The sequence below is a fragment of the Antechinus flavipes genome, chromosome 3 (assembly GCF_016432865.1).
Source record: "Antechinus flavipes isolate AdamAnt ecotype Samford, QLD, Australia chromosome 3, AdamAnt_v2, whole genome shotgun sequence".
NCBI classification, from domain to species: domain Eukaryota; kingdom Metazoa; phylum Chordata; class Mammalia; order Dasyuromorphia; family Dasyuridae; genus Antechinus; species Antechinus flavipes.
The window spans coordinates 509,670,769-509,691,643 of NC_067400.1; the positions used below are offsets into that span (position 1 = coordinate 509,670,769).

Below are 20,875 nucleotides of genomic sequence, written 5' to 3' on the forward strand. Positions count from 1 at the left end.
CCTAGAAACCAAATTTCAAAACTTCATAGACCATTTTCCCACCATGACAGAAGTCTAACAAAGCAAACTAATTCCTCCCTACCATTGTTAAGGACTCATTCGTTCCAAGCCTGCAGCCTAACCAGTATGGTTTCCACCCAAAGACCCAAATTAGCAGAAAGAATTTATAATGGAGGCAAAATAGGAATTCTCAGGTTCCAGACTTTGGGCTAAAATCATTCTGCCTGAGTGCGGCTGGGACTACGATTCACAACCTCACACCTAGCTACTAGCAATTGTATCACTTGCACTAATGTAACAAACCTTCAACATCCTGAGTCTAAGGAAGAAATAATAAGCTTGGTCAATGCACCTTCAGGTCCTATTTTAAAGCCTTGATGACTTAGAGAAGTTAATGAAGATATATATTCATGAATTAATTTAGAGAAATAGAATAGTCTTCTTCTAGACAACAACCCCTAACAGATAAGAGGTCGGGGGGCATCTAATACTGACACTAGAGCACAATTCTAAACTCTTCAGTTAGTAGGGAATTCATAAAAGGAGGATTCTTTAGATTTCTCCTAATACTTAGACTTCACAAAGCTTCATGAAATAAGACTTGGAGGGGAGACTACAATGAGATGGGTCTAGTATTTTCATTTTTTATAAGATCTTGCATAGGACAAGCTTTCTTCTATCTAGCATTTGTAGACTCTACATTCTCCTGAGACCATAACCATAGAGTGTTTCATTGGCAAGACTGATGTCTTCAATACCTAGATCTTCTCACTACTAGAGCTTCACAAGTGCTCCCTCATTCTCCAGCTGAAGTCGTTTAGCCTCTCTTTTAAAAGACCAGACTTGCTGCACTTGCATGTTACCACCAAAACTCATGTTGGACCTTAGCCTCAGGTCCAGAGAGCAGGGAAGATCTGCAGTGTCAGAATCTGCCTTTGGGGACTTTGAAAATAACTGACAGAGAGTTTTGAAATTTTTGGAATTAATCAGAAAGTTTGGAACTTTGGGAATTAATCAATAAAAATTTATTAAGTATCTACTATGTGCCAGCCACTGAGCTAAGCACTACCTATACAAAAAGATGCAAAGACAGTCCCTACCCTCAATGAGCTTACTGATGGGGAGACAATATGGGAACAAATACAGACAAAGCAAGGTATATACAAAATAAACAAAATCTAGAGGGAAGGCACTAGAGTTAAAAGGATTGGTATAAACTTTCTGGAGAATGCAGGATTTTAAGTGTGAAGTCAGTAGAAAGTATTTCTGACCAGTGAGATAATTAGAGAAAATGCTCAAAGCAGAAAACTAGAGTACCATGGAGCCAGGAGACCAGCATCACTGGATGGAGGATCTACAGTCAGAAAATTGTAAATGTAGGAGGAGAAGTTTTATAAGTGCTTTGAACAGTGGACAACTTTTGTGACTGATCTTAGAGGTAATACTGAGCCTTTGGAATTTATTGAGTGGGGAGGAGACAGAGGTGACATGATTGGAGTTGTGCTTTAGGAAAATTACTTTACTGGCCTAATGAAGATTGGATTAGAGTGTGGAGAGGTATGAAGTAGACAGACCCACCAGTAAGCTAATCATAATAGTCGGATTGTGAGTCTAGGCTTGCACTAGAATGAATAGGGGTAATGTCAGGGGAAAAATGGGCATATTTGGGAGATATTTCAAAGGTGAAATTAAAAGACTGGATAAGAGGGTGGGGAAGTGATGAGTCTAGGATAAATCCTAAATTGACAACCTGAGGAACTGGGAGAATGCTGTTGAAGGTAGGAGTGAGGGCCAATATAAGGGGAAAGATTGTGAGTTCTGTTTTGGATGTACTGAGTTAAAAATATATATTGGACATTGAGTTTGAGATGTCTGAAAGGCAAGATCAGAGGAAGGAAGGGAGATTGGGAAAGGAAGGCTAGATTTGGAAGTCATTGGCATAGAAGTGGTAATTAAATCCATGAGGTAAGATCACCAAGCGAAATAGCATAGGAGAAGAGAAGAGGGCTTGAGACAGAACCTTGTGAGAGACCTATATTTAGAGGACATGACCTGGCTCATAAGGAGCAGAGGAATGGTCAGATAGGTAGGGGGAAAACTAGGAGATAGAAGAAAACCTAGAGAGAAGAGAATATCAAGGAAGGAGTGATCAACAATGTTAAAGGCTGCAGAGGTCAAGGAGAATGAGGATTGAGAAAAGGCCACTGGAGTTGGCCACTAAGAGATCATTGGTAATTTTGGAGAGGACAGTTGTAGTAGAATAATAATAAGTTTGGAAGTCAGATTATAAGATGTCAAGAAAAGAGAAAGAGAATGGAGACATCTTTTGTAGATGATCTTTTTGAAGAATCTAGTTATAAAGGGCAGAAGAAAAATAGGATGATAGTTAATAGTTAATAAAAATTGAAGGGTTTTTTTTTTCAGGATAGGAAAGACATGGGCATGTTTGTAAACAGTAGAAAATGAAATATTTTTTTAAAGTGAAAGTAGAGATGGGAGGAGTGTGGAATTTGTTGGGGTAGAATTTGTTGGAGGAAATGGGATGGAATTATGTGAGTTAGGAGTGAAGGAGGAGATGGTGGCAGAAGATATCTGAATAATAGGAGATGAGGAAATGGGAAGAAGAAGGAGCTCATGGCAAATGACCTCAATTTTTTTTGGTTATTACAAGGCAAAATTCCCAGCTGAAAGGACTTGGGGAGGGAACTACAGGAGGTTTGAAGAGGGAAGAAAAATTTTGGAAGAACCATTGTGGAGAGTGGGATAATGGGTTGATAAGGTAAGTATAATAGATTGCCAAGCATTAGCAAGGGTCCATTTGAGGCTGTGAACCCTAACTTTGTAGTGGCCTGATCAAAATGGTTGTGTGATTTTCTCCATTTTTATTCAGCAGCACATGTATAGAAGGAAAGGCAGTGAATGGTGGGATTAATCCAAGGCTATAATGTGGCAGGGAATAATCAGTGATATGGTAAGGAGATTGGGGATTTAAGAGAAAAGGACAATGTGGAATTAAATTAGTTCCCCCAGGAGTCAAGATAGAGAAAAGAAGAGAGATTAACTGGTACAGGGATGGCCTGGGAGAGAAATGAAGGCCCATGGATCAGAGGTCACAGTGTGGATAAAGAATGGGATTTTGTATGAGAAAACAGAAGTCAAGGTGAAAAGCCAATATCATGGTTAGATAAGGAGATTTTGAAATTTTTTAAGATGGAGGTGGTACTAGTATTGATAATACCAAGATCAAGGTTATAGCCATCTTTATGTGTGGCTAAGTTGGGTTGGAGAAGAACCTCAGTTATGGAACTGAGTAATTAGGATGTTTGAGGGAGAGTTATTATGTGTTAAACCCCTAGTATGAAGACAGTAGTTAGAGAAGAAAGAAAAATTGGAATCATGTACTGAGCTTATTGAGGAAGGAGGGGAATAATTATTGGGGTCTGTAGACAACAGTTAACAGATATTTTTTCTTCAATATTAATAGGCAAAATAGAACAATGAATAGAGAGTCGGCCTCAAAGCCAAGCAGACCCTGGTCCAAGTCCTGTCGTTTATACTACTGATTATTCACACAGAAGTCACTTTAAGCTCTCAGTGCTCTAGACTAAAAATGTCTAATATGGGCCAGCAACATTCTCTAATTTGGCCTAACCAGATTAATATGTAATTGGATAATATTTAACAAAATAAATAAGCATACAATAAAGCATTCATTAAATTTTAACTCTAAGTCAATATACAATTTTCAGAGATCCTTAAGAAGGGTTTAGTGACTTCTATTTCTATTTGAGTTTGCTATCACTGTTCTAGACCATAAGCTAGAGAAAAGGTGCTGACCTGCCTTGGTAGAATTTTCTCATCCAGGAGTGCCCTATAATCACTAAAATCATAAGTCCAGTTCTTATCCCTTGTCTAATATCAACAGGGAAATTCCCCTTCAAGTAACCATCATAAAAGAGACTGATCTCAATGGGTCATTACATATGGGCGGTGAATAGCATTTACTGTTTCAGTACTAGAATATAATTTTTCAAATAATCTCTTTTCAAAGCTACATTACCCAGTTAAGATGATGTTCATTTTTCCAACTTTGGAATTGATGGATGGTACAAATAAATACATATAATAGACATTCCCTCCTCATCTGTCCAACGACCACAAGGGGGGATAAAAGAGAAAAATGTGTATACCAAACCCTTATGTTCCAAGTAGTTTTTCTTTTTTCTTCAATAAATGATGTTCTATCTAGCACCTGGGGCTTCTGTCTAAGCTGAATATTTGGTATTAATAGTAGCCAGTCACTTAGGGCTCCATCCCCTAAGTGTCTCCCTGCTAATGGAAAAATAGCCCAAGCTCAGGATGGTTTTCACATACAGAGAAACATAACAGGACGTACCTAAGAACAAATGGGGTGGGTTATACACTATCATTCTCTTATTTAGATTAGAGATAGATTTGAGAGTAAACTGGAAATAAGGACATGGAAGAAATAACTGAAAATATTTTTTAAACTACCAAAAAATTTTTCACTAATAAAGTGTTAAAGAGGGCAAAAGGCTAAGAATACCCTCTCAACTGCAACAAAAATCATAAGAACATCAACATCTGTGATACTGGCCCTGGAGACCTAGTAAATGGAGTGACCCTGAAAGATTTTTTACCCAGTCTTTCTCTGGCATGTGAGGGAAAGGATGAGATTGCGGAGGAGAAAAAACTTCTGGAAATAAAGAGGAAGGCAGGCTTTGCAGTTGTACCCAGCAGAAAACTCAGTGATACCAGATGTATTTCCAAAGACCTCACACATTTGCCTACAGCTGTAAGATTAAGAAGCAAGTTGTATGTGGAGCTCCCCTTCATCATAGAATTTGGTTTCTCATTAATATCCTTAAGGAATATTTCTAGGGAAATTGGCTTTTGGGCCATATGCAAGTTCAATTTTTGAAGTGAGGGAAAAGTAATGTGACTATCCACAAATAAACCATTTGCAGAGTCAGAGTGGAGGAGTCTGCCATGAACTGAATAGTCCTCTCAGGAACTCTGACTACATTAAAAGGAGAAGATATGTGACCCAACCTCTGGTGCCAAGGACCATGGACTGTGTTCATTTCATTATCCTACATGATAGATGGGGCTGGAATACTGCTAGGCATATTGGCACAGGTCTGAAGAGATATAATGCGTTGAGGTACTGATTGAAGCAAGGGCCATGGCAATATTTGCAACTGGTAGTCAGTTCCTGGCCAGTGTCCTGCTTAGCTCTCACCTCCAAAGAGTGGGGATGTGGGTAGCTACCTTCAGATATCTGAAGGGATGTCAAGTGGGAAAGGATTTTTAAAATGTATTCTGCTTAGCTCCGTGGGAAGAAGTAAATAACAGGTGGCAGAGAAAGGTAGTTTTCAATTTAATATCAGGAACTAGAATTAGAGCTATCCAAAAGTGAAATGTACAGATTTATGAGATAATGGGTTCCCCATCATTAGAAATCTTAACACAAAGGGTGAATGTTACAGATAAAGTTTGAATGGATGTACTCTGAGTAAACTTACAACTCTTCTATTCTTTGAAGAGATGAATCAATAGGGATAAGGAAGAGAAATTTGTAGCCACAATCTTTCCAGGAAAAAAAAAGGTATTTTCTTCCTTAGGAAGCAGTTTCTATGTCTCTGAATTCTATCATCCTTTTCTGCCCATTACCCTTTATTCAAAATCAACTTATATGGTCTTATTATTTACATATAATCAACTCATTCCTTAAACAGAGTCAGGTTGAAATTGGGCATGAGGGCAAGACTTTCCCAGGTACTGATACAGTAACATTGTCAAAAAGATGGGTGTGAGGAAGTCAGGAGAGAAATGACTTTAGAGGCAAAAGATAGGGACTTCTTTGATGATACCCAAGAGCTCTGAGGAGTTTGGAATTCAATTCACCAAAAATTCATTAAGCACTTAATGCATTCAAAGAAGCACTGGGCTACTTATTGGGGGTACAAAAGCAAAAACAAAAGTTCTAGCCCTTGAAGTTTTCTTTCTACCAGAGTTTTTCTTTCTATAACATATACAAGGATAAGCAAATATTATATAGACATATTTACAGATATAATGACATATTCCTGTCTCTGACACTGAGTGTGTGACCCTCCTGAGCAAGAACCCCAGTCACCTCTCTAAAACTGTATATATCTCTACACTTGATGAAGTTAATGGGTCCAGTCAAAAATAAAATAAAAGAATAATACAAAATAATTTCAAGAGGTAACAACTGGAACAATAAAAGGCAGACTATGGCAGATGGGATTTGAACTGTGCTTTTAAGGGATTACAAAAAAGCAAGATGAGGAGGGAAATGAATGCCAAGTAGTATGAAAGCCCTTTGGAAAACAGACTCATTGGAGGTAAGCCTAGCCAAATCTAGGAGTGTCTGTGAATGAATGAGGTGCGTGAGTGAGGGGTCATCCACTAAGGCATGTATATTCTGTCTGATGGGGGCATGTGCTTCCATCTGTGTGCGAACATGGAATCTGAGCCAAGCCAAGCCTGAGTTCACAAATGGTGAGTATTCACAGAACCCTCACTGCCTCTATCCCTTCCCCTCAAATCCTGAGACCTTGGAAACCACACTGTCTGGAAAAAACTACTTAGATTGCTCAAGTCCTCATGTTCCCAGATATGGATGACCAGAACTTGAGCCAAAGCAAATCCTAGCTATTGAATCCTCTGGGTTCTTCCTAAAGAGGAGAAGAAAGGACGAATTATTGTGAGAAATAAGGGATTGAGTGGCACTCACAGGAAGAGGTCCTAAAGAGATGCCCTCTCTGGCCCTCAGCAGACTCCACTTTGCACAAAGTGCACCCACAGGGTGAACAAGCAGATGCCCCATAGATTAAGTCAACAGGCTCAATGTAATGCTCCCAGGCACACAGTCCATCCTAAGGCTCCTGAACTATGGTTTTAACCAAAGACAACAGTGGGAGAAGGTGGGTGAGATTGGTTGGTGGAAATAGAGCAAATTAGGAGATATGACTTCTGATCCCCATCTCTACTCCCAAATAGCGAGGTCCCACTGAATCTCAATCTTACCATTTTGACCTCCCTGGCACATGATAAGAAGGAGGTCATGATGTTATATCTAATACTCAATAGAGGTCAAAGGTATCACTGGAAGTTGGTATCCTATATTTATCATACAGACCTTACCAGGACTGATTTTCAGGGTTGGAGGGCATCTGGCTTTCACCATCCATTAACCCTCAGCCATTATTTTTTTCTTTTTCCACCTCTTGATTGGTCTCTAAAGCCAATGGCAGCCCCACCACCAGCCTGGGCACCGGTGCCATTGTGGGCATCCTCATTGTTATCTTTGTCCTCCTCTTGGTGGCTGTGGACATCACCTGCTACTTCCTGAACAAGTGTGGCTTGCTCATGTGCATTGCTGTCAACCTGTGTGGAAAAGCTGGCCCAGGAGCCAAAGGAAAAGATATGGAGGAAGGCAAAGCTGCATTCTCGTGAGTATCCACAGCTACCCTGGCAGAGAGCTTTGACTATGACAAGGGCTTTCCTTCTTAGAATAGGTCACCACTCTCCTGACCTCAATTTTTCCTGTAGAGAAAGTGGAGTGAAGAAGCCTTGTTCCAGACCTATCTCAGAATGTTAAAATGGAAATGACTTCCCCATTTATCAGATGAGGAAACTGAGCTCCAGATTAGGTATCAAGTGATATCTAATGTCATACAGCTGGTAACCAGCAGAGACTACCTAGGTCTGAGAAAGAGCATAAAGAGAAAAGATTGTGGAGAAACCAAAGAGAATGTAGCCTTGGCCAGCTATTGATCACATTTCTCTTGAGAGAAGGAATCTTTTCCAACAGCAGGAATCCCATGCTGCCCTTCTTCGTAGAAAGTTAGACTCATTAGATTAGGCTGGGGGCAGAGAAGGAGGGACTTTGGGATCCCACTAGCTCATTTTTCAAGAGAGAAACTCAATTCCCTGTTGCTGTAACAAGTCTCTGGATCAGCAGCTCTCCTTAGGTTGGTGCCTTAGGATCTAGCTGGCAATCTCTCTCTCTACAGGAAGGACGAATCCAAGGAGCCCATAGTAGAGGTGCGGACAGAAGAGGAACGGACCCCAAACCATGATGGAGGGAAACACACAGAGCCAAATGAGACCACACCACTGACAGAGCCAGAGTATGTGGGCTAGGGACCTGGGAACATGGGTGGGGTCTGGGTTTCCAATGCAGGACCACAAATCTTCCTAATTTCCTGTTCTTCACCCCTCCCTCACCACATCTCTTGGGTACACTAGAAACAACAATTCTCACTAAACTGGAAGTTAATCACTTTTAACTTCAAGAGTAATTTGGTTGAGAAAACTACCCTCTACCTAGAGTCAAATCTGACCTCCCCCCCAATTCTTCTTAGTAACCTCAGGAGAATGATCTCTCAGGAAAATGTGAGAAGGTTAATTGAGAAAGTCAGCAGCCCATTGCTCTGGGGGTAGGGAGAGCCCCTCAGTCAATCAAATATTTATTGAGCACCTGCTACGTTGGATGCATTGTGCTAGGCCCTGGAAACACAAATCACCCCTACCCTCAGGGAACTTACATTCTATTAACAGAAACCCCTTCTCAGTAAACACGTACATGCAAAAGGGACGCGAGATAATTTGTAGGGTAGCGAGTGAACTGGATCTTGGAGGAAATTTCGCCTGCTTTTCTGGACTGAGACAGTTATAGACCCCATTATAGTCTAGAAAAATGAACACTCGAGATGATAATCTATGTGGCTGCCCGTTGGGTGTTTGAGATCCCATTAGGCTGAATGGAATTTGGTTTCAAGGGCTGTAAAACTGTCAGCGACGTGGGCCATTAGGGGTTTTCCTGGTTTACTCTGATTCCAGCATCGGACTGATTTTTTCCCAATCAATGAGTAGAGGTATCTGCTGTGCTGCTGTGCTGCCTTCTCCCTGTCCCCCGTTCTCAAGCGGACCCGACTCACAGCTTTCAGGGCTAGTGCTTGCGGAGCGTTCTTGGGGCGACGCAGATCACTCCTGGGGTAGAAAGTAGCGCGAGCGAGCCTAGTGCGCCCGAGGGGCCGGCAGGATCAGGGGCAGGGAAGAGGCCGCGGCCAGGCCAGGGAAAACAAGCCCCTGTCGTCTCTCTGTTTCTCCCGCCCTGCGGGGGCCCTTCCTCTCTGGCTCTCCTTGTCGTGTGTGTGCGTGTGCGTGTGTGTGACAGCATGCTCCGCGCCCCCGCCCCTCTCTCCTCGGCTTGGGCGCTGCTTGCCTGCTCTTCTGTCACGTCTCAGTCTCTTCTCTTCTACTTCCTGTCCTCCCCACAGGCTGCCAGCTGACACCACAGCCACTGTTGAGGACATGCTGCCTTCTGTCACCACCATCACCACTAACTCTGACACTATCACCGAAACCTTTGCCACTGCTCAGAACAGCCCCACCAGTGAGACCACAACCCTGACTTCTAGCATTGCCCCTCCAGCCACAGCCATGCCGGACTCCAATTCAGTGCCCGCTGGCCAGGCCACGCCCTCTAAGGGCCCTGTAGTGTCCGCCTCCTCCCCACCGCCTGCGCCCACCCCCAAGGTCGCCCCCCTCGTTGACCTGAGCGATACCCCGACCTCAGCTCCTGCAGCTAGCAATTTGTCGACTAGTGTCCTGGCCACCCAGGGGGCCGTCCTCAGCCCCAGCGCCCCCACCAATGTGGTCGAGGCCTCCAAGACTCCTCCTGGGAATAAGGCGGTTCCTACTCCCACCCCGACCAATTCCACTAGTCCCCTGGCTGCTGTCTCAGAGCCCGCCCAGGCCAAACAGGAGCCAGCTGCCACCAAAGGCCCAGACCCGGAGCCCGCTCCGCCCAGCGCGGTGAAGAGCCCGACAGAGGCAGCCACGACCCTCACTAGCCCGAAGAGTGAAGCTGCCTCCGTCAACACTGCAAAACCCGCCCAGGGCGAGGACTTTAAAATGGACGAAGGGACCTTCAAGACCCCAGAGATTGACCTTGCAAAGGATGTCTTTGCAGCCCTGGGTTCTCCTGCTCCTGCCCCCGCAGCGAGTGGGCAAGCCCCTGAGCTTGCTTCTTCCCCTGCAGACAACTCTCTGTCACCTGCACCAACAAAGACCGAGTATGGCCTCTCTTAATCTGCTGTCGATTGTATCCTCTGGTGTTGTGCGTTGGTGCTGTACTGTGTCCTCCTTGTTAGATGTGCCTTTCACTGACGTTGGTCTTCTCTCAGTCCGTTAGGGGAGGGGGAGAAGGAAACAGCTAGCTAGCTCACAGAGGACTGATGCAGGCGAAGGGTGTGCAGGAAAGAGATGGGGAGGCCCCAGAGAGCAGCCACTTGGTCACTAATTAGGCCACATTAATTATGTTTTACCTCTAAATTTCTGAAAGCAGCTTCTCTTTTTCCTGGATGGGGAAGGGATACCCTCGCAAGAAGGTTCTCACTTCACTTCCACTCTCTGGGGAAGCAAAATGAGGTGCTCTGGCAGATTACACAGGGCCCTGGGAGGCAACAAGAGGTTGTTATCTCCTGGGTACACAACAGAAGCCACACTAATAAAGGGGAAAAGGCCAAGAACATTCAGATATCTCCATTTCTTTTTCAAGGGCCTAATTTCATCTCTACCAGGCCAGAGCTCTTCCTCCCTTACCTGCTTCTCTGGGGGTGGACCAGTATAAGGTGACTTAAGGCTGAGCATTAGTGGAGCCATTGTGTACCTGGGAGAGCTTTTTAACCCACAGACAGCTTATGTGCTGGATAGTTAGTCACATCGAGGCCATGGCGGAATCCTGCCCCAGGACCACAGTTAGGTCCTGCTCCTTGTACCTTTTAGATCTTCCAAGGTCTACAAATCTCCTGCCTCATGTAGCTCCTTTGCACCTGTGAACCCTACAACCCAGTTCCTAAGAGCTGAGCATCTTAGTGTGCAGGAATCCAATGGCCCGAGGCACTCATTCCAAACCAGGGCCTCCCAGGAACACACAGCAGCACCACAGGTGCCAGTGGCCCAGGAAAGCCTCCCACAGAGTCCTTAACATCATCATGGTGTTCTTAACTATGCTAAGATTCCTGGCAAACAGTGTCCTCTGGAGTCTTCATTTTGAGTTCCCTTATACCCATGGGTGCAAAGCCAGAATTACTGCATCTTTACCTGCCCTAAGGCTTAGGATTGGCAGCTGTTTGAGACCAGATAAACAGTCTAAAAAATGAGCTGCATTTGCCCCTCTTTTCACCTGTCCCTAAGCTTAGAGTCTCAATAAGATAGGGGCCACTCCTCAAACTGTAACTTCCTAAGAAGATCTGGCTACCTGCTAAGGGGAAGGGGGTTGCCTGAGTTCCCACTGACCAGTTCTGTTTTCTTTCTGCAGGAAAGCCCCAGTAGAAGCAAAGTCTGCACCCCAGGAGACAGAAACCCAGCCAGCTCCAGCAGAAGTCAAGACGGTCCCCAACGAAGCCACACAAACAAATGGAAATGAGAGCAAAGCGTGATCAGTGATGGGAAATTAAAACGCAAACATCAAATTAAAAAGTGACAGAACCACTTCCCCGGAACATTTCTAGCATCACGCTCGTGTGCACAGGCGCGCGCACACACACACACACACACACATACATATTCACATACACATTCACACATACACTCACACTCACACATATCTCATTCCTCTAGTGTCTTTTGCCTTTAAAAAAATCAAAAAAATCAGACAAATAAATAAACAAATTGGGATCTCCTTTTTGTAGATTTGTTAAAAGGATCCCTTTGTTGTGTACTCACTTGTAAGGAAATTAAAAAAAAAAAAAAAGTTGAGCCCACAGCCAAACTAGGACACTCCGTTCCCTGAAATCATTAACAAAACAATCAGACAACAAAAAACCCCACCGAGTTAAGAATCTAGGAAGCTCAGAACAAATCTAGGTTTAGGAAGACAATACTTTGCTTTCTCGGATTTAGCACCCGAGCAGCTTCAGAGAAGTACTTTCTTCAGGCACGATGACTAACCGAATGAACAAAGTCCACAATTTATTTTTATACTTTTCAGTCGAGTTTGAACTATGTAAAGCCTCATAAATAAGTTATAATTTCTGTTCACTTTGTATTTGTTCAGTATGCAAAGTGTGTCACCCTTTCTAGCTGAATTCAGTTCCCACGTAGACTCGTTTTGTAGGAAGAATGCCAAATTGCAGCTTCTGGGGGTAGATTTCAATTTGCAGTATTCAGACTTCTTTTTTTTTCCTTTTCTTTCTTTCTTTTTTCTTTTTTTTTCTGCCAACTTTATTTTTCAGTGTTTACAAATCAAGAAATGTTTGACTTTCGTTTGCATTTCAATGTCCATATAAAATAGCTACCTTTTTCTTCTTTTTTTTTTTTAAACATAATGGATACAGTCTAGAGGTAGTAAGTTCTTCACACACTTGCTTGACACAGGGAGACTTTTCAAAATCTGAATGTTGACAGTGGCTGTTCCCCATTCTGTTTTCTTCCTCTACCTTTGGCTAACCTGGGTAAAAACCAGATTTTCTCTGGTTCTTTGCTTTGGGTTGGGGGGGCGGGGTGCAGTCTGCTTGCTGATTACCCACTAGCTACATTCAAGAGACAGACTGCTTTTCTAGGCATTCTGGCCCTTTTCTTGGATGATTCTCCCTAGGTTTTGCTAAGTGAAGCGGAGATTGTACAGTTGGGGCTGGTCTTGGTGAACACATTTTAACCCCAACCATCCCCCTTTTTTTAGAAAGCCAAATGAAAAGGTATATGCAAACAATTACTTTTTAGCCCATAAATCTAGATTTGAGCGGAAGAGCGTGTATGCTTCAGGGAATTGGTGTCTTTTTTTGGAAATCTGTCGAAGTAAAGCAACATCGGCCTTCTGTTCACTTGGACAGCATCAGTGAGATCTGCTGTCCTGATTCATAATACAACTCTCCTGGATTAGGAACTGAGTGGGGGGGAAATACAGTGACTTTAAAAGGGGGTGGGAGGGAAGAAGGGTAAGACCAGCCCTTTGTATAGAAATTTTTCTTTTTTTTTTTCCTCATTCTACTTTAGAACTGCAAGCTTGTGCACTGTGGATGCGTGAATATTTTAGTGTGAAACGTGTTTTTGTCATAGTATTGAAATAAAACTTCAACATAGTTTGGTTGTGGAAGGTGTAGAAGATAGTTCAGAAAATTATTCAGGAAATAAAATAACTCTTAAAAGGAACAGAAGCCTTTAAACAAAGAAAATTAAATAATAATGAAGGTGATTATAAGTAAACAAAAACCAATACTCCGGCATGCATTCCTTTCCTAAGGTATGATAAGGGAAGAGGTTAGGGTGGTGAGACTGTCAACTGAGCTCGTTCCATTAAAGCCACACTCTCCAGTGTACTCACAATTCTGTAGTCTAAACAATGGCAATGCTAGATTATGATTTCAAACTGTGAAAAACTATGGTCTTGTCATTTGCTAAATGTGGGGTGCTCTTTTTTTCAGTTGGGTTGTGGGATTTATTTTTGCATTTTTTCAGCTCCTGGGGATGAAAATGGAGGCCCCTGTATGCACAACCCTGGCCTGTTCCTGTCACAAGGGCTTGCATATGTTTTAAATGCATTGGCTTTCAGAAAATATTAATAGTAAAAGAAACATAAGATGTCCAGCACATTGAGAGAGTGGGGCTTGTGAGTCAAGAAAGTAAAACCCAGAACTTCTCTGAGATCACAGAGGGGATATGTTGTGCCACCAGAATTATCCAAGGGAACCAATTCCCTCACCAAATGATGCTGATGGCTTCAACCCTCTTGGCCAACACCATTCTATACCTCATAGGTGATTACTAATTAAAGCGAGAAAGTGGAAGTCACATTCTGATGGCTAGGAATAGGTGGAAGCATATTTAGCACTCAACTGGCCCGCATTATCACCTCTGGTACAGGAGAACTGAGGTATCAGGGGCTCTGGATCTATCAACCATCAGCCCCATTAATGACAGCAGTCATGATCTGCTTCTCCCATTACACTTAGGTATGTCTCACCTCTCGAAATTTCTTTTTTTGTTATTTTTTTCTCCTGTTCCTTTTTAATATTTCTAAAAAGTCAGAGGGAGTTACTTTACTTCCATGGTATCCATCTTTTTTTAATGGAACAATTTAGTCTTTTTTTTAATCCTTTGAAGGAGGGACCAACTTTATCCATTTTTCAATGTGTTTATACATGTGTAGGTGTATGCATATGTATTTATATAAACACTCATCAATGGTCAAATTCTACCAGTGGAGCAATCACTCAACACCCCAGGCCACACAAATCCATAAAGGTGTATTGGAGTGTGCAGCTTGCAAAGTGGAACTATATTTTCACACTTTTCTATGGAGCCTTCCAAATCCCAGGTTTTCGCTCTAGGCTGTTTGGATAGTGGTTTTCAGACCTCCATTAACATCCCTACCCAGCATTCCCTACTTTGGGGGCCTTCTCTCTTGTTATAAAACTTTTTACCAAGTGAAACATTGACACCACCTTTATTTCCATTCTCACTGGTGTAAATACTGAGTACTAACTGAGAATTTTGACTTTGCATTCTGTCAGAATACTTGTGTTCAATAAAAATTAAAAAAAAAAATGTCTTTGCAGTCAAACTCTTGATTTCTTCTCTCCCACATAAAAAATAAATAGCTCAGTTGTTTATGAGGGGGCTTAGTGAGACCCCATTTCTTACAGGTCCTTTTCTTAAAAGTTAGATACATTTTTCCCCTGGATGATAGTTTCTAATTCTTCTCCCACTCCTTGATACTACTAATAGTTGACTTCCATTATAGCCACAAAGGGGATCAGAAAGTCATTTCAGCTACTTAGAATAATGATCTGCACTTGAATTTTAACAGTGAATTGGATGAAAGAGCCTCTCTGTCTGTCAACTAGTCCTCTACCCCAAATCCTATTTTGATTACCCAAAATTTATTCCCATTTACTCAACTAGACTTAGTAAGAAGAAGAAAAAAATTGTTTTAGCTTGAAATTCTATGTAAGTGAGACTGAAGTATGGCTTCTTTTGGCAGAAACAGGTGAGCTAATTTCTACCTTTTATGAAAGATGATTTCTGGAGAAGCCAGAAATGTAATCCACTTGTTTCTGGATAGATTCTGACCCACCCTACTGAACAGATAGACTGATAAAAGGATACCTGCATCAGCAAAGATTTTTATACCATAAATGCCCAAGCTTCTGGTGATAGTCAGTAGATATTTTTTCTCCCAAACAGCAAAACTTCATTCAACAACTATGGTCTTTGTGTTTCAAATTCCACTTGTGGTCCTCTTATCTACAGAAAGGAAGGTACTTCTCTTCCAAAAGAACAAAAGAAAATTCCTTCTCAAGCATTATCTCTGGGATTTATTTGATTATTTCTGTGTCTCCCTAGTCCTTATCCTCTGAGTAAGATGTTCTCCTTTGCTGACAGACAAAACAGAGCTTCTCTCTGTGAGAGGATTAGAATTATGTTTGGGATAAGATTTTTCTGGTTTCTTCCACTCTGGATCATGCTTCCTCTAACCTTCATCCAGACAATCCAAGAAATGATTACAATCCCAGAGGTCTGTACCTTACCTAATGTCCCATTAAAATGATGCTTAAAGTCATCCTACTTGGTCCCTTCTGTGGATTTAACCATATTCTTTGAATCTTAACCATATGCCTGTTGCTATCTAGGTAGGATGAGCCAGAAATATCTGTGGTATAGAAATATCAGTTTTCCTATATAACACAAATTGAGAGGCAGCCTGACACATATGGACAAAGAGCTCAAAGACCAGAGCCTAGTCTGCTTCTGATACACAATAAATGGATGATCCTGGACATGCAACTAACTTCTCAATATCGCATGGCATTTCTCTCTAAGTGACAAGATGAGTGATTTGAATTGGAAGAAGGAGTCTCCTACACCAAAAAACTCACAGGTCAGGAGAGGCCTGTGAAGGCCAGACTTATGTTCACCCTACCAATCCTGAATATTCAGAGAGAAGGGCTTCAGTCAGCTTCATCTGTGGTCATACCAGCAGTTAGTTGTAAAGGAAAATATCAGCTACCAAGAATTTTGTCTTGTGTGTTATAATTTAAAGGGTACCCTCTAAAAACCTTTCTCTGTAAGCCTGTCAAAGAAGCTAAGAATCCCACCATTAGAGAATTTTCTCTCTACATTTTTGGAAAAGCTTGTAAAATGAAAATCTCCCCAGAGAGGTAGTTTATAAGCCTATAACTGTCCATAAGCACTCATTAGCATTTACTATCTGATTATACCTTTCCAGGCATAGAAAAGGTATGAAAGTAGTAGTAGAACAAAACCCAGAATACAGGCACAAAATAAAGACATTCTCCTTTATTCACTCTATATTTCAATCTTAGTAGCTGTTCCCAAAATTTGAGCTGGGAATTCTCTAACTGGAAGTCTTCAAAGAGAGGCTACATAGTTACTTGTTGGGTGTATTTTAGAAGGGATTCTTGTTTGAATTCAGATTGTAGTAGATAACTTCTGAAATTCTGTGAATCTGTGGTTTCCTATGTCTAGTATATGGATTATACGTTTTTCTCATCTCTATCTTTGAGATTTCTTATATTTCATCAAGGTTTAGCTCAGAATCCATATATTTTCATGAAGCCTTCCCTGATTCTTGCCTCGTTTCCAGATCTATTGATACTCTCTCCAACAAATATTCCTAACACACAGTAGTCACCTAATAAATGTTTATTAACTATAATCATTGACTAGAAATATTAACTAAAAGACTAAGTCTCCTTTGTCCTTTCATATCCTCCTTTCCTTACCTCTCTCATACTCATCTACAAACCCCCAATATCTCTTCTGTGGCAGAGATTTTTAAACTTTTTGTTCATGATCCTGTTTCACTAGAGATTTTTTTTTTTAAATCTTGGATATATAGATATATAAAGTAGGTATAAGATCAAACATGGACAGATAATAAATCATAATTTTGTGACCCCCCCCACAGTTATGAAACCCCATATGGGATCATGAACCATAGTTTAAGAAGCTGGAACCTGTAGAATGTACTTAGAAACAGGAATGCCATTTTTGTCTTTGTAGCCTCAATATCTATCAGGAACATAGCAAATATTTAACAAATATTTGTTGAATTGAATTGAATTGGAGAACTGAATGGGACAGAAGGAGATAAGACAGGTGTAAAGCAAAACCTTCTATTTCTTACTTTCACCTGCAATTACTGTCCAGGAATACCAAGAAACAGTCTTAGGTAAGGAGAATTGGACCAGTTGAGGTCAAAAGGAAAGATTACTTAATGCTGACTCTTCACATAATCAAGCTCTGCTACCAAGTATCAGAAGCAGCCTATTCAGAGGCTTAATCCAAAGCCGGAGTATCTGAATCCAAATCCAAAGTAACAGTGGAAGAGGCAGCCAATAGATGTAACTACTGCACGTGGCACTAGGAACTCCAGTTAAATGGAGAAAACAAGACAAGTTTGGGGCAGAGGGAAAAGGAACATGGAAGACCAAGGGATTTAGGGGGAAGATAGTATTTGAGGTACTGATGGGGAACAGTTTGAAATTTGTCCTGCTTATCACACTCTATACTTACTCAAATAACAATTTTGGCACCCTAGAATATCAGAGTTTAAGAGTTGGTGACTGAATGATAGAGTTCAAACTTTCTTAGAACCTAGAAGTCAGTGAAGTTAAAGGTCAGTCATTACTTTTTTACTTGTCTTTTGAGACTTGCCCAGGATCACAGTTAAGTGTCTGAGGCTGAATTTGAACTTAGTTTTTCCTGACTCCAGAGCCAGTACTCTATGTACTGTTCCACCTAGCTGCCCAAAAGGCTGCTACTGCTGCAAATATGCAGATCCCTCAAAAAACAAAAATTTTCTCCTCAAGGGCAACAACTATATCTTTGTTATCGCCCTAGAACATAGAATAGTGAGTACTCTGCCGAGTTGCTGATTAACTGGCTGTTCTAGAGAACTCATTTGCAGAAGCTGTGTCCATGTGTTCAGTTGGATCTGGGCCAATCTGACCCAGTCATTAATTAGGGGCATCTCACCTTCACTGCCCTGTTTGTTCCTCTAACCACCTGCTGTTTCAGTCATCAAGGACCCTCTCCCTCTTTTGCCTTGTTCAGACAGCACCCCGTGCTCCAGACTTATTCCACAAACGTTTAGCTGCCTTGTATCTTTTGCTCACATTCTAGGATGACAGCTAGCTAATCTGAAAACCTGAGCCATTCCCATATGTTATTTCAGTGTGTAATTTCTCCCCAGAACACAATTACATTATTTATTTTATTTTTAAGTTATGAAATAAAACAAGCATTTCCATTAACACAAATAATAAAAAGATGATTGTACATGAAACTGCAAATCTATTGTTAACTTGCTACTCTTTTTAAATGCGTGTGTGTTTAGAAATAGAACTACCTATATTTTTCAGTTTTTTGGATCCAAAGATGATTAATAGTTAACATTTCTTAGACTATAGGCTATAGCAGACTAGCAAGAAAGATATGTATCTAGGAAAGGGGGAAAAAGAGAAATTTCAGTCTACCTCAGATTAAATCAAATCGGGTAGAAAATTATTCCATATACATATGCACATATACATACCATGGGCACAAAAACATGTGAATACTAAATTCACAAGTTCCTTTTATTTCCTCTAATCATTCACTCTCTGAATTGTATTTGTCACCTGTTCTCTAAATGGTAACAAGGGATGAATTAGTAAAGAAGAAGTTCTATTTCAGGAATTGAGTTTTTACTACCTTCTTTTGCAGGATGGGAATCAGCTTGGGGATGAGGGGATAATTACTCTAAGTATCCCAGAAACCATAATATGTAGCCCTTTAAGGAAAAGAAGAATTAGTGCAAAACTCTCAAACTAGATGGGGTGGGAGAGAAGAGAGAGTCTTCTATATCCCAGGTGGCTGTTCAATAGTCCTAGTAAGAAATGATGAACTAAGTGTCGTGTGAATTGAGAGAAGGGGTTGAGATGCTATAGAAGTAGAGTGGGCAATACTATACTAATATTGGGGACAAAGATTAGAAAGTGATTCTCATCCCACACAACTCCCTGTTCTCCATACTTTACTCATTGTTGAAATCAAGTCTGGATGACTTGAAGCAGAATTCAACTAGCAGACTTTCTAGACTGGGCTGGCTCATCAGTTTCTGTGCAATTTCTGGGTATTTTAACCAGCAATGTAAATGAGCTGAAAAGTAAGATACAATTGAAGTTTTTTTTTTTTTCTTTTTGCTGAGGCAATTGTGATTAAGTGACTTGCCCAGGGTCACACAGCTAGGAAGTATTAAGTGTCTGAGGTCAAATTTGAACTCAGGTCCTCCTGACTTCAGGGCTAGTGGTCTATCCACTTCGCCACCTAGCTGCCCTGAAGATTTTTTTAGTACCATTTCTATACATGGACTGACTTCTTCAGCTGTGGTGAGGAGACATCACAGCATCAGTGCGGGACCTAGAGGTAATGGGCAAGTGTACTTGGCATTTTAGTGTAAGTACAAAGTCTCTCTGCTCTTAACTGAATAGGACTAGAAACTCTAAAAGGCTTACACTAGAAACAGCTCCAGGATATAGTCTACAAAGATCAAGTCTGCTGCTGGTAGGTCCCTTCTGGTTACCCTTCCTCAAACTTTCCTTTCTGTCAATCCTGTAAGGCAACATTAAAGGACAAAGAGAAAACTGGTTTGCCAAGCAGAGCTGAGCTGAATAGTTACTACAGATGGCTGGAAAGTCTAATTATCTCTTTAATTGCCTCATTGAGTGGGCTTGGAGAAAGAGAGGCTAGGATGGATGGGGAATCTGCTATAGCTCTTGGCTCTAAGTCCTCCCCACCACCTCTGTTTTTGGCAGGTCAATTTCTTCTGGTCTTAAAGTTTATCGGATATTTTTCTCCCTACTTTCTTAAGAATGGAGAGAAGGAGTCAGGTCTCATTCACAATAGTTCTCCTGGGGTCACTAGGAATCTCACTGCTCACAGCCACTATTCTTTCAGACTGGCTTACCTCCAAGTAGCCTAGGAGTCTCCTCTGACCTTATTTCAGAACTTTCCATCCTGATTAATGCTGCAGCATGGACTCCACAAACTGTTTCCCATCTTTACAAATTCACACAGACTGATAGTGAGCCACAATCCCTCTCAACCCTAACTGTTTCTGTCTCTTCCTCTCACTTATTCCTAAACTCTTCAAAAAGATCATCTACACTGGATGTCTCCACTTTCCTTTCTGAGTTCCCTGAGGGCAGGAATTATTTTTTACCTTTCTTTATATCCTTGCCCCTTATCACTGTGACTGACTCTTAGAAGGTAATTGATAAATATTTATTGACTGACTGGAAAGGATTGGTTTCTACTTCTTAGAGTCCCTACCTTTGGTAAAAATTCAATTCAAATGCCACCTATTTGAAGTCTTTTTTGACATCCTCTTCCTCCCCACTGTAGTCTTTGCTAACACACCATCCCAGTGAAATTACTACATATATATATATATGTATATATATACAGAAAGTGATCTGATCAGGCTTGTTCTTTTGTTCTTTTTGGAAGATCATTATGAGGAAGACAAATGAATGAAGAGAAACCTGTGCATGGGATGGCAAACCCCAATTCAAAAAAAAAAAAAAAAAATACTCAGAGATATCTCAAAGTGAAGAATAGAAGCTTTATTGGGATCTCCCAAGAAATGGATTGTCCTCTCACTGGAGTCCCAGAGAAAGGCGAGTCAGTCTCACAAAAGCTGAGAGATAATTCAAGTAGTCAGTGAGAGAAAAAAAAAATTACAGAAACTATTTGCCCACCCACTCCTCTTCATCCTTCTAAAATCACTGGCAAACTCGACTTTTATTCC

The 20,875-nt window shown here is 41.3% G+C and overlaps 1 protein-coding gene across 1 annotated transcript in view; it reads left to right on the forward strand.

The window, feature by feature from the left end:
- The window catches only part of NCAM1 (neural cell adhesion molecule 1), a 455,625-nt gene extending 441,441 nt beyond the window's left edge, over positions 1-14,184 (forward strand). Inside the window, 4 exon segments of the mRNA XM_051986988.1 lie at positions 7,295-7,502; positions 8,067-8,183; positions 9,336-10,133; positions 11,381-14,184. Coding sequence (XP_051842948.1) covers positions 7,295-7,502; positions 8,067-8,183; positions 9,336-10,133; positions 11,381-11,501 — 1,244 coding nt within the window. The 3' untranslated portion in view covers positions 11,502-14,184.
- Positions 14,185-20,875: the final 6,691 nt, after the last annotated feature.